The following is a 12,412-nucleotide window of genomic DNA, read 5'->3' as shown; positions in this document are numbered from 1 at the left end:
TTTTTATTCTAGTAATCTTAAAATATCTTTTTATTTATATAAATCTAATTAAAATATTAAGCACAGGCTATTAATATATACTTAAATAGTTTCCCTTTTACTTAATATTAAAAATAGCACCCTTTTAGTATTTTAAAGTCCTATTTATATTAACTTTATTCTCTATTACATACTTAGGTTTAATAAAGCACCTTTATAAGTCTGGTAAAAGTTATATAATTAGTACTAGGACTGCTATTACTTTTACCCTAGTTTTTATTTATAATCTTAGCAGGTAGGGGTAGGCAAAACTCTAGGGTAGGCAGTTAGCATTTAGTATAATATATTAAATAAATATTATAACGCTTATTACTATTTATATACTACTGCTAATCTAATTATATGTTAAGAAACTAGCTTATAATTCCCTATAAGCCTTATTTTAAAATCCTTTATTAAATAATATATAATTACCCTATCCTGCTTACTTTTAAATAGGTCTATCTAGGTCTAATAAAACTATATAAGACAAGCTAGCTACTATTAATTAAGACTCTTTAATGCTAAGGTATTAGGGTTAGGTTTATCTATTATATATATAGTTAAGTCCTTACTATTATATATATAATTAGGCTTTATTATTATATCTATTAAAATTTATATATAATATAAACCCTAGTCCTTATTATATATATAATTATATTTTACTTTTATTAAATATTAGAATTCCCTTTTAAACTCTTAGTTTATATTAATTATAGTTTTTATTTAGTTGAGGTAGATCTATTCGTAAGCATTAGGTTTAACTGGCCTCGAGGGGTGATGTTGATAGTATAGCTTATAGTAAAAGCAAGAAAACTGGCTAGTGCCAATAAAGCAATCGTTATCTGTAAAGCGTAATCCGTTTCTATAAAAATGCTCCAAGACTTGAACTTCGTAGTGGACTATCGGAGGATTCGACTGTAACTTAAGGAATTGCTCTTTGATTTGATCTTCCAATCTAATATAACTCTTGAAGCAGGAGAGGTCTTTCTAGAGGTAGGAAAACTCTTCATCCTCTTTCAAAATCATTCTTCCTAGTATGCTATCCAGGTTAGTATGAGAATTAATTTCTAGTAGCTGCACACATAACAGGGCGTGGACCTCAGACACTTAAAATACATCAAGGACTTCTCTCACGCGCAAAGCATCCTCTACAAGATGCTTCGAAACGCGGATATAATCCACAAGCCTTCCTATAAAATGTCTCGCTAGATTAGAGACTTTTGCTAGTAATTCACCGCCTCCTTCAACAAGAACCTCTTAACTCAGTCATAGAAGTATATCCATTTGTCAATTATTCCGAGAGATATAGGCCAACATGCATATATCATAGGCTCCTAAGGCTTCTCAGGACTGGAATCGTTTCAGCCATCTTTTTAGATCTCTTGCTTCTAATAGCCTATTAGCCATACTTATAGATCTTATATTATATTACAAGACATACCAGTATCAGTTACATTACCGCGGCGAGTCACAGACCCATTCAAGTGACCAATGCATAATGTTGCTATCCTCGATAGCAGGCTTGCTTCTTTCCTAATCCTAGGGGTTACAAAGGCAGCAAAGGACCGAGCCAGATTATTTACCTAGTAGGCCAGCCAACCAGCACTAGGATCTGGCTCTCAGGTCACATCTTGGAGGCATCGTAATGTTTATCTCAAGAATGTCGGTATCCTATGGGCCGAAGCAAATTCTCCCTTCTCAAAACCCTGATTTAAGGCCACCCAAAAAATAGAACTTTCTTCAGAGTCTTCGATACCAATTGATGTCGTAGCTCTACCGCCCTTATCCCAGTCACAATAGTAGGCAAGTCCTGTTGTGAGTCGGCGGCGAGAGGCTGTCAAACTGATATTGTCGTGTTTGACAGTGACTTGTGGACCTTGAACGGGCTGTTCGATCCAAAGAAGTATCAATACCTCATACAGCCGGGCGATAAGTCTCTGATATCTGTCGAGCCAAGCGTGCCAACTCTAACAATAGCGGTTAGCGGCGTTGGAGAAATCTCCTCTGCTTAAGACATTGTTAAGGAAGACGACATAATCCGGTGCCGCAGTTCGGGAATATCAGTACTGGCCCTAAGATGTATACTAATAACTCTTTAGATCACAAGATCTGGTCCAAGTTTACGTACTTTAGATAAAGACAGGGGCCTTTTTCCAGGAACCACTTGTTTTAATACACGTAGCGTGACTATTTGCTTTAGCTTAGAATATCTATTACCCAATACAGATAAGATAAGAAAAACGAAGGGAGATAACTTATGTAAGATCCTGGGCTGAAAATTGGCTGCATCTCAGCTTACGCTGATGCAAACTACGCAAGAATTAAGGAAATGCTAGAAGGGAGCAGAACACCTGGTTAGTCGCGCTTGCAGATAACGCAGCTGTTATGTCTCAGACTGTTGGCTCTATCCGTCACTTGGTCGGCCTCCCACATACGCTATACTGCTTTGATAGTTTTAATGGTGTGTCTCGTGTGAGATATTGGTCTGCCTCCTGCAGATGGCCAATAAGAGTAGACTCCCTTTGATAGGAAATTACAAACCCCACTAAATGACGACATTGTTTGTAATTTTTGTGGATACACGGGAGGAGGACTTAAATCAAGCAGAGCGCTATAGCCTCAGGCATTCTTGACATCCAGATCATCAGTCCATCTCAGCTAGCTGATGAATTGGCCGTTTCAGGACTTCCAAGATATAGACGAGTCCACAACTTTCGAACAAGCTGTGGGCTCGTCTCGACCCAGCCTGAGTCCGCAACTATCCTATGTAATACAATTTCTGGAGCAATTTGGCTAACACACAGCATTATAGTATATGTCGGCGATATTCCTTACAGTTTACCCGGAATTGATTTCGATGCGGGCTTCTCAGGAAACCTGATTCCACCCCAAGACGTACATAACTTTGAGGCTTTTGATATGTTCCAAGATAACTTATTTCCTAATGACCAGTTGCAGTTTCTGAACCTAGACTTGATTGAAGACGACAATTTGCTCTTGACCGTCCCCCAGCTGGCAGCTCCGGATGAAACTGGAACCGTTCAGTTTACACCAGAAAGGCTACAACTGCGACATGAACCATTCCTTGATCTACAGGATGACACTTCCACCATTCTGTAGAATGAGTCACCTGCACAGATCGATGAATCTGGATTCATTCCACAGAATACCTTTACTGATGGATACTGGGGAAACTGTTTGCCTTCGCATCACAGCATCATGGAAAGTCATGATGAAATTGTGCTGGGGCAAACAATCGGCAAGGAATATAACGAATGGAGACTTTCATATCCTGGAAAGGATGAATTTGTTGCCAACGGCTTGTTCTATTGCAATCGTCAAGACTGTCTGTCGTCTTTCCAAACGTCTAGAGATAGGAAGTTAGTATTTCTTTTTTACATACTATCGCGCATAAAAGGTCTAACAAATAACAGCGCACATATCAGAGAGCAAGAAAAGCCTGTCATCTGTCCACATTGTCATACGCGGATGGGTTACCAAACTGACATGAAAACACATGCTCAAACTCATCTAAAGAATGAGCTCCGCCAACGCTATTCATGTCCACTTTGTGGAAAGTTGTTTACGAAGTTGTGCAATATGACAAGGCATAAGAAAAAGCATTAAAGTGTCTTTATTATAGCTTAATACTAGATTGATCTCGTTAAGTATATCTCAGAGCTTGAATATTTAATTGAGTACCTTTTGCGCTACGTTTCAAGATTATTCAGTCTCATAAATCTGTATTTGCTCATTTTAGCCTGGCATTCCTAGCGCAAAGCCTAAACCTGACCTGGTCGCCAGTCCCCCCCTAAAAAAAAAAAAAAAAAAAATAATTCGGCCTAAAAAATGCCGGTTTACGAAAAGTACTGGCATTGCCGGTCGACACTAAGATTTGTTTGGAGCTTGAGATAATGGCCAACACAGCAAAGTCGATGTCCAACGAGTTCGGGTCCTGGGCCACAGCAAATGACTTGGGTGCGACTTGTCAACCACGTTGTGGTTCAAGCAGATTGATTTACAGGTCAATCCGGGCCCAGCTATTAGAGCCAGCCTGGAACTCATAATAAGCATGGAAATGATTGTCAGAAAGAGTTGTAGCTTTTTCTCCCTCAGCAACACGCTCAACAACCACTCTACTCAAGTATGTAGACCAGAAATGCGCCGCATTTCCATCTAGGCCTAGAAAACAGGAACGAGAAACGCGCCGCGTTTCTCCCGCGAGGGGCCGTGCCGACCATGTAGAAGTCTACGGTCATGGGCGCTATAGCGCGTAGTGATTTGAGTTGAGTCGACTGAGGGAGCAGCAATTAAGTGCTCTTCTTTGCATAAGCGTAACTTCACAGAGAGCAATCTATCCTCTTAGTGTCTTCGCAGCTTCATCAATATGGCAGACCTCGCGACGTGCACGGAGGCGATTATTACATTGCGGCCGAGTCAGCTTCAAAAGCTCGAGAATCTCGGCTTGTACTACCGGTACAATTCACCAGAGCCAGCAGTGATTTGTATTGAATGCGGCTTCGCCATTAACCCCACACCCACGCCACGTCCCCCAGGTGATAGGTACCTACTTAACAACCCTTCTTCATCTGCTCCACCGGGAAAGTTCTAGCTGGCCTTGTGGCTTGATCATGTTAAAATAAATTGGGGACGATGACAATGAGGGAACCGCCGCAAACCAGGACTCAATCGTTGCACCAGACTCGCATGCGATCGCTTGAATGGTTTGTAAGTTGATCCTCGTACTGCTTGTCCTTTGTGTAGCCAAATAGAGAGGCGCCAATTACCTTTTTCTCGATATAAGAGCCGAGATCGTTCGGGACAGCAGCTGTCAGAGCAGCTCTATGGTTAAATAACCCTCAGGCTTATTAGTTCGTAGCCCTTTCAGTTAATAGGCAGTAAACGACGTGCCTGCCTCCAATCTCCGGTGATAATCTTGGCAAAGGGCACTTTCTGTCAGCAAGCTCCAGGAGGGTTCTCATTTCCCTGATGGCGCCTTCGACAAGAACCATCTTCTAGCACATTGAACAGACTACTGGTAGCACTGCACCATCTGAAGTTATGGTGCCGACCACCTTGACGAGAGAACTCTGACGGCACGACGCATTATGGAAAGTTGCATTCGTGGACTTGAGAAGCACTCACTCCATTCTCCATACTATTTTCTTGTATTTTGATGTACATTCGAACAGTCACTATTAAGCTCGGCATGCTAGTGAGGTCATGGAAATCGCAAATTACGTAACAGAGACTGCAGAACTGTGGTCGAAACCATGGAGAATCAGCAAAAGAAGACGAGTCAAGCACTCTGCAAACAGGTTTGCCAGCGCCTCGATAACCTGTGTCCAACGCCCAACTACACTATGATTCTCGGCTCCTCAGCAAAAGTGGCGGCACATTTATGCCAACAGTGTCTCTGGAAGTCGGGCAAGACGCCTGTGATCGCCTGAAAACAACGCTCCAGACCCACTTTAACGCGGAGACGACAAGGTCCTTTCGTATGTGCCCCATGGTCCACATGCCATCAAATGTGAAAACGCAGTAACTAGCAATACAAACCCATCGCACCTCATTCGGCTGCCCCATCGATCACAAGAGTGTATTGGAGATCGAAAGAGCTTTACGGGAATGACAGTTTCCCCGTGGTCTGCACGACCGCAACAGGGGGATCTACAGCGGGAACGACAATAATACAGTAGTGGCTTGTTAACTATCGCATCGCGAAGTTACATCGTGCGTAATCCTTCCGCGGTCCGCTAATGGGTGATGATCAGATCCCTGTCATAATTCACATGCTATTCGCGCATTCCTCGGCTGGTGACAACATGCTTCAAATCAGGTATTTCGTATTTGCAGACCTGCGGAGTGCGGGCCGTGACGATTAATGCAGGGCGACCATGTCTGAGACAGACAACTTCAATACCAAGGGTGGCCACGAACCATGCCAACTCTAAGTTTTACCACCCCTGAGGCCTGCAACCTCTTGGCATGGATCGGTAGTTAGTGGTGACGCGTTTTAACGCGCTAGCTTTAATTAATGTTTCTCTCGTTGTTCCTCTCCATCCTGTGTCGTTCGTTCGAGGCCACAGTTGGAACCTTTCTATTCAAGTCCATTTCTCCGAGCGAACTCAGGCAAACAATTACTTACAACGTTTCGAACTTCACTTTGAGTTTTGCGGGATGTGAAGAAGTACATTATCTTCTTCCGTCGTGGCGATGACCATATCAGACCCGCCGTCTGAGGGATATTTAACGCTGTGCGGTATGATATGGACCGAGTCTGCGACTTGTGAGTTGATTTTTTTTTGGACTAATGAGGACTAAGAATGTCACGCCTCGAACATCTGGTCAACATTTGGTGGCCTTGATTCTTCGATCCGATCATGCCCTATGTGCAACATCGGTAGCGGGAATGGAATCAGACTGGGCCGTGAGATGAACTAAGGTGGGCTTGGCACGACGGCTCAGAGCTATAACCACCCATCCTTTGATGATTGGGCAACTGCGACGATTCAACCCATCATTGCATCATGGGCAGAGAATGAGCCATCAGCGGCGCAAACATGCGCCCAAGTTCGAAACGACATCTCGATCGAAGAGCTTGACGCCCAACCGAGACTACCCCCCGATACGGTGGTGAGGCCTTCGCCACGATTCGTTCCGCAACGCCCCCGACAATCACAAAGAGAAAAGAGCAAATGAGGTGTCTCCGGATCTTTGACATTAGCGGCAGTGTTACTTCTCCCCGGTCAAATACCCTAACTGGTCCTCAGCACTCAGCTGCTGCCAAGGCAGACGTACAGGAAGTGTCGAAAGAGCGGAAGGCAGCCCACCCAACGAGCCTCGGCAGGACAAAAGGGCGAAAGAACGGTGGTAAGAAACGCGGCCAGAACAGAAAACTGACTGATCGAGAAAAGAAGGAGAACCACATTCAAGGCGAGAAAAAACGTCGAGCATTGATTCAGCAAGGCTTTGAAGACCTTCGCCAATTGGTACCTGAGTTGAGGACGGACAAGTATATCAAGAGTACAACGCTATTCATTGCGGCGGATTGGTTGGAGGATATAATTCAAGGCAACCGGGAACTGCGGGCACAGATTGCCATACTCAAAGGCGAGGAATAGATAATCCGTGGGTGAGGATACTCTGAATAGTCCTTCAAAGTCTCACAAATGCCCCCACATCCGGTGAAAAGGGACATGGTCGGTCTTCGCACAACGCTCCACAAAGGACAGGACGTACAAGCAGATCAAAGGCCATGCACCCCAACGGATTGATACCAGGGGAGGTATGAGAGAATGGGGTATTCCGATGCATTAAGAACGATCTCCGCAGCCTTATAGGTGCTGGCTCGTAGTAAATGGCGATGGAAAGTCCTGTAAGTTCTTGCCTGGAATGTACCTCCATAGATACCCTAAACCCAAGTTGTTCATCTAGCCAAAATGAAATAACATTAAATATCCTTTCGTAACTATGTTGGTGCTAACAATGAGACAATATGCAAGCACAAGACTAATTGAGCACTTTTGTCAAGTTGAGCTTGACCATAAAAACCACCACTGGCTCACCACCACTGCATCTAGTCTGGTAGGATATGGGATGGGAAATACGGTGGAGGAGGTCCTTCTCCAGACACCGCAGGCGAAGAGATGTATCAATATATTGGTGTTGCTTTTCCCAGCAACAGAGTGAATCACCAGAAGAGTACATCATTCTACATGTAGCGAGGAGGAAAGAATCACTTCAATTGAATTGGATATAAGCAGAGCGTGATTCTAAGTAAAAAATATGAGGAGAAGAAGAAGAAGAGACAAAACTGCGCAACAAGATAACCAGAACGTTTTACCAATCAACTACCTTCGAAGACACTCCTATCTGGCTTCTACATCCGCAAGGCCAGGTGACGACGCATCCCATCCTTTAGACATACAAGCTTTGTGCATTCTGAAGAAGAAACTCGTAGCTATACTTCCTGAAATCGTCATTTATCAGGCTAGCTCGATTCGCCTCAAAGTTCATAAGCTTCTGGCCTTGGTCCCACTGCGGCCAATTCGGGTACTTCCCATTGATACCACTATTTGGATCCAGGTCGTAGAGAAAGTTGATGTAATAGGTGCGGATACTGCGGCTGGCATAATTGGGCAAGATTCCGAAAAAGACTTGTATGATATCCGATGCGTGAAAGGTACCGAGAATGGGCGTCCCGAAGTTGTAGGTAGCGAGATATGACCATGATGGAGTTGTGGGATTCGCGAGATTCGCTAGCGTTAGAAACGCTCTTCGTGATAGGGTAAAGACAATGTCCCCTAGCAGCGCTGCTCGGCGCTTGAAACCTGGGAACACTTCGTTCAATGGCCCAGTGCGGAAGGGGCTGCCGTTGACCACCGCGGATATACCTTCGTCATATGTCTTGACAAGCTCGGTAAGCTGAGCTTCGCTCGCGCCGTGAAAGTGAAGGTCTTTCAGATAGCGGACAAGATCCTCCGTGGTAGTCAAGTTAGGCTGGAAAATAGCGAGTAGTGTGCCCTCGTCTTCTTGGTCGCCAATGATCATGGGCACCGCTGCGTATTTCTTGCTCCCAACAAGGATTTCCGGACTTTCAGTGAGGACCTTCCCGTCAGGCCGAGGAAGATAGGAGAGAGCCACGGAATTGTATGATAGGAAAGCGGGTACTGAGGTAACAGCCTTGAGGAAAGTCGAATAGTCAACCTCACGAAGACAGTTGAGAGTATCCTCCTCACCACTGCAGCCGGCCTCTTTAACAACCTTATCGTAGACTTCCTGCCCTTTAGGACAGTCAACGGGGTCGGCGGGGACTATGCTTCCTGAGTTCATAATTGCCCCGCGGAAAAGTGGCTTGCCATTGTAGGTATTATCTCCATCGTAAAGAGCCATCTGATTCAGGATAGATATGGCTCCGGCTGACTCGCCCCATAAGGTCACCAAACTTGGATCGCCACCAAAGGCTTCGATATTATCAGCGACCCACTCCAAGGCCATCCGTTGATCGAGTAAACCGAGATTGGAAGCTCCATCGGCGAGGACTTCCTTTCCGGGCATGAAGCCGAAACCGGAGGTTCGGTAGTTGATGGCAACGAAGATAAATGGTTTCCGCATGTCGAGACCGTGCTTAATGAGACCTGTGCCATCATACATAGATGACCATCCAAACTTGTAAGTCACGTTAGCATTACTCTTTCAATCGGAACCAATAATGGGAATACAACAGCACATACCTGAAACCCGCCTCCGTAGATCCAGAACAAAACGGGCAACTTTGCATCTTGGCTTGTGCCCTCTGGGCGCGTGATGGTGATGCTCAAACAGTCTTCGGACTGGCCCGTTACGGTTTGGAAGAAGGGGTGGTTGGAGAGGTCGCCAGCAATTTTGAAAAGAAAATTCTTGTTTTCGCTTGACAAAAGCATCTGTGGACATGCTCGCGCAAGCCGAGTCCCGTCGAATTCGCCTAAGGAGTTTTCTACTCGCTTAGGTGGTCTCAGCCTGAGCTGTCCGGTAGGGGCTTCCGCGAAAGGGATGCCGTTGAACGATTCAACGCCGTTGGCTACTTTCCCCAGGATCGTGGCATCTGGAGATGAGATGGTAACTGTCGCGGTCTTGTCGGCCCGTTCTTGGATTGTTTGTGCTGGCGCAGGAAAGTCTTGCGCGGCGCAGCAAACGACCAGTAAGTTGAGGAGAGTTAGACGCATGATGCCGGGAGGTCTGAATACTCAATGAGAAAGAAGGCGATGTAGCAATGAGTTCTCGCCTTCCTCGGATCATTGATGGTAGGAGGAAAAAACTGCGAACCTCCGATGACAATACCGGTATATTTATGCCCGTCGAGATGATGAATCGTGAAACCCATCACGACGAGTTGTTTCTCATCATTGCACACTTAGACGCTGTTTCGCATGACAAACCTCGGGACGACCAGCCGAGGCGAGCTTCACACCATGTGAATCTTTTCGTTCGCAAGCCCTACTCTGAGCGGCATAGCCTGCAAATATGCGGCTAACTAAGGGTCAGGAATTGGTTCGGCAGTTGTAAGAGCCGCTAGTCAGGGGTCTTTGCCGATCAATCCGGGGTAGCCAAACAATGTGGAGAGAGAGGGGGGGGGGGGGGAAACAAGGGTTAGCTGCTGCTAATACGGAGTAATATGTTGTCGAGTCGTCTTGCACCACACGTGCGAGAGGTTCGCATCTCAACCCCCTTTTGGCAACAACAGGTCCTGTTTTATAATAAGTCCAGGGAATACGAGGTAGTCTGAGCGCAAATGACCCTTTTTCTTTGGTGATGAGTCGCCTGATCGCCCAAAGTGGAAATTGCTCGACGTTGTCCACTGACGGCGTGTAGAGTACTCGGCCATATTCGGTATCGCGTTGATACGAGCAACAATTCGGCCATTCACATGTGTTCATATGTGTAGACATCATGTGCTTGCCGTAAATTATACGCTCATAATGGTCTTCGAGACACTCCCCTGAATGATCGCTTTGCCGGCTTGCAATGCCGTGCATCATGAGTGTCAGCCACCCGTGCAGGCAATCCAGGTTCCGCGTAGAAGGACTCTGAGTCTCTTAGTAGGCTAAGTTAACTGACTGATCTGTGGTCGCACTTACTATATTAAGACAAAGTTACGAGGAATATGGGGAAGTCTAAAAATGCCCCGAATCGAGCTGAATCCTAATGCTAAGCAAAGATCTTTCCCTTTAAGAAACAATCACAAACATGTGAAACTCCTGTCTCGCGTAGACTTCATGGCTTGAGGAGTTTTCCGTCGTTGCATTTCAACATGCAGGTACAGAAGGAAAGAATGCTGATGGTAACGTGTCGTGGATGTTAGGCACTACCAATATTCTCTTATCCTGGCTCGGAGGCGAGTAATCTAATTCTTCATTTCAATGACTTCCCGCAACCCCTGGCTGCCGGGAACACCTTTGGCACATGCCTGGCACTGATGCAAGCCACCCTGCCTGCCCCAATCCTTTTCCCGTGGTTCGCGAAGAATTTCCCATGGCACAACCTATTTTGACTATCCTTACTACTCGAAACCCCAATATGGCTTCATCGCCCAAACATGACAACGAACAAGCGATGTACAAAGTACAGAACTGGCTCCATGAATTAGATGACGATGCATCATCGTCCTCCAGCTTGAGCTTCTCAGCTACGTCAGCAAGTAATCCGCCTACGCCGCCCTCAGATTTGGACACGGACGACTCGGAATCAAGCGAATATGCGAACGTTCCGTCAGAATACTTCGAAATTTACTACTAGGAGGCAGAGCAGTGCCGGAGAATGTTGAGGGTGCATGGTGAGAGCGTTTCCCGAGATCCAGCGCTCGATCTGACTTCAACAGGGAGCCTGTCGATGCCACGGCCCACAAATCTTCGCTACTGTTGTGAGTTAAGTAGAATGGAATTATAATACTAACAGTGCTGACCCGTCTAGTCACCTGCTTTGGTGCACGATAAACGATGGAAAGTTTTACAGGAGCCCTACCAGTCATCCTCGGCGGGTGATGGATATCGGATCTGGCACTTGCACTTGGTCGATGTGGAACATGCATCATCAGATCCGCCACAAATGAGCACAGGCTAACCGCTCTCAGGTATTTCGCGATGCAAAACCAGGGCTCACATGTCGTCGCCGTAGATAAATCCCCTTTCATGCCATAACACGTCCTGCCGAACATTGAGAAAATCCGAGAAGACCTGAATCTGGCTCTCCCTTCTGAGGAGAGCATGGCGGATCTAATTTTTTTTCGGCAGCTTGTGTGGAGCGAGGATCCTGGGGGGCTATTCCGCAACGCACGCCGACTTCTCAAACCAGGAGGATGGATCGAGTTCACCTGGCTTAAACCTAAGCCTCGACACCAACATAAGGCCTGGATGGTGTGGGAGCGCCTGGAGCGCAATGTGGGACGGCGCACAAATCGGATGTTTCCCACTCTTAACCTCGTCAAGTGTTTGATCCGAGACGTAGGTTTCTCCAATATTGATACCACATATGTTTGTCGGACTGCATCCCAGTGCGGGCTTACCACGGCGGACCTGTATGACTTTGACATTCGGGACCAGATCATGCTTCCGCTCTATGAGGGATTGGGCTTCACTTTGCCTGAGATTGAGCTCTTAGCCATCGGCATGAGAGAGGAACTAGCGGAGGACATGGAGTTTGAAAGGTACGCACCAGGGCCTGTTTTATGAAGAGAACACTGCTGACTTTGCTGGCAGCTTTAGTGTCTATGCCCAGAAGCCACCTCAGATGACTGTGGTGGTGACGTTTTAAACAGGGTCATCAAGGAAGTCGTGGGATTCATATTGTATTCAATTTGTGTATTGATATATCCTTAGTCGATGGTGAAAGTACGTTAGGTATCAATTGA

At 45.9% G+C, this 12,412-nt stretch overlaps 5 protein-coding genes across 5 annotated transcripts; 2 read left to right on the top strand and 3 right to left on the bottom strand.

Moving 5' to 3' along the window:
- Positions 1 to 1,673: 1,673 nt before the first annotated feature.
- Positions 1,674 to 1,976, bottom strand: BKA55DRAFT_528206 (uncharacterized protein; the record flags this gene model as incomplete). Its single annotated transcript, XM_046188983.1, has 1 exon — positions 1,674 to 1,976. A coding segment is annotated over one exon (303 nt), but the record flags the coding sequence as incomplete, so codon positions are not given.
- A 2,733-nt stretch (positions 1,977 to 4,709) lies between these two features.
- Positions 4,710 to 4,883, bottom strand: BKA55DRAFT_528128 (uncharacterized protein; the record flags this gene model as incomplete). The annotated part of the gene is made up of 1 exon (XM_046188972.1): positions 4,710 to 4,883. A coding segment is annotated over one exon (174 nt), but the record flags the coding sequence as incomplete, so codon positions are not given.
- Positions 4,884 to 6,240: 1,357 nt separating this feature from the next.
- BKA55DRAFT_546206 (uncharacterized protein) lies at positions 6,241 to 7,148 on the top strand (the record flags this gene model as incomplete). The annotated part of the gene is made up of 3 exons (XM_046190890.1): positions 6,241 to 6,313; positions 6,470 to 6,660; positions 6,798 to 7,148. The coding sequence occupies 3 exons, from the start codon at positions 6,241 to 6,243 to the stop codon at positions 7,146 to 7,148; spliced, it is 615 nt and encodes a 204-aa protein (XP_046042022.1).
- A 644-nt stretch (positions 7,149 to 7,792) lies between these two features.
- BKA55DRAFT_656076 (Alpha/Beta hydrolase protein) lies at positions 7,793 to 9,859 on the bottom strand. The gene is made up of 2 exons (XM_046197442.1): positions 9,261 to 9,859; positions 7,793 to 9,195 (listed from the first exon to the last, which is right to left on the bottom strand). The coding sequence occupies exons 1-2, from the start codon at positions 9,729 to 9,731 to the stop codon at positions 7,945 to 7,947; spliced, it is 1,722 nt and encodes a 573-aa protein (XP_046042021.1). The 5' UTR covers positions 9,732 to 9,859; the 3' UTR covers positions 7,793 to 7,944.
- Positions 9,860 to 11,082: 1,223 nt separating this feature from the next.
- Positions 11,083 to 12,386, top strand: BKA55DRAFT_717540 (uncharacterized protein; the record flags this gene model as incomplete). Its single annotated transcript, XM_046200929.1, has 8 exons — positions 11,083 to 11,273; positions 11,309 to 11,338; positions 11,384 to 11,425; positions 11,461 to 11,580; positions 11,636 to 11,675; positions 11,724 to 11,798; positions 12,057 to 12,208; positions 12,261 to 12,386. 8 exons carry the CDS (start codon positions 11,083 to 11,085, stop codon positions 12,313 to 12,315), a joined length of 705 nt encoding a protein of 234 aa, XP_046042020.1. The 3' UTR covers positions 12,316 to 12,386.
- Between the last annotated feature and the right edge of the window lie 26 nt (positions 12,387 to 12,412).

The sequence above is a fragment of the Fusarium redolens genome, assembly GCF_020744475.1.
Source record: "Fusarium redolens strain MPI-CAGE-AT-0023 chromosome Unknown BKA55scaffold_28, whole genome shotgun sequence".
Classification (NCBI taxonomy): domain Eukaryota; kingdom Fungi; phylum Ascomycota; class Sordariomycetes; order Hypocreales; family Nectriaceae; genus Fusarium; species Fusarium redolens.
The sequence above is the reverse complement of the archived record's forward strand: the minus strand, read 5'-3'. Positions and strand labels throughout refer to the sequence as shown.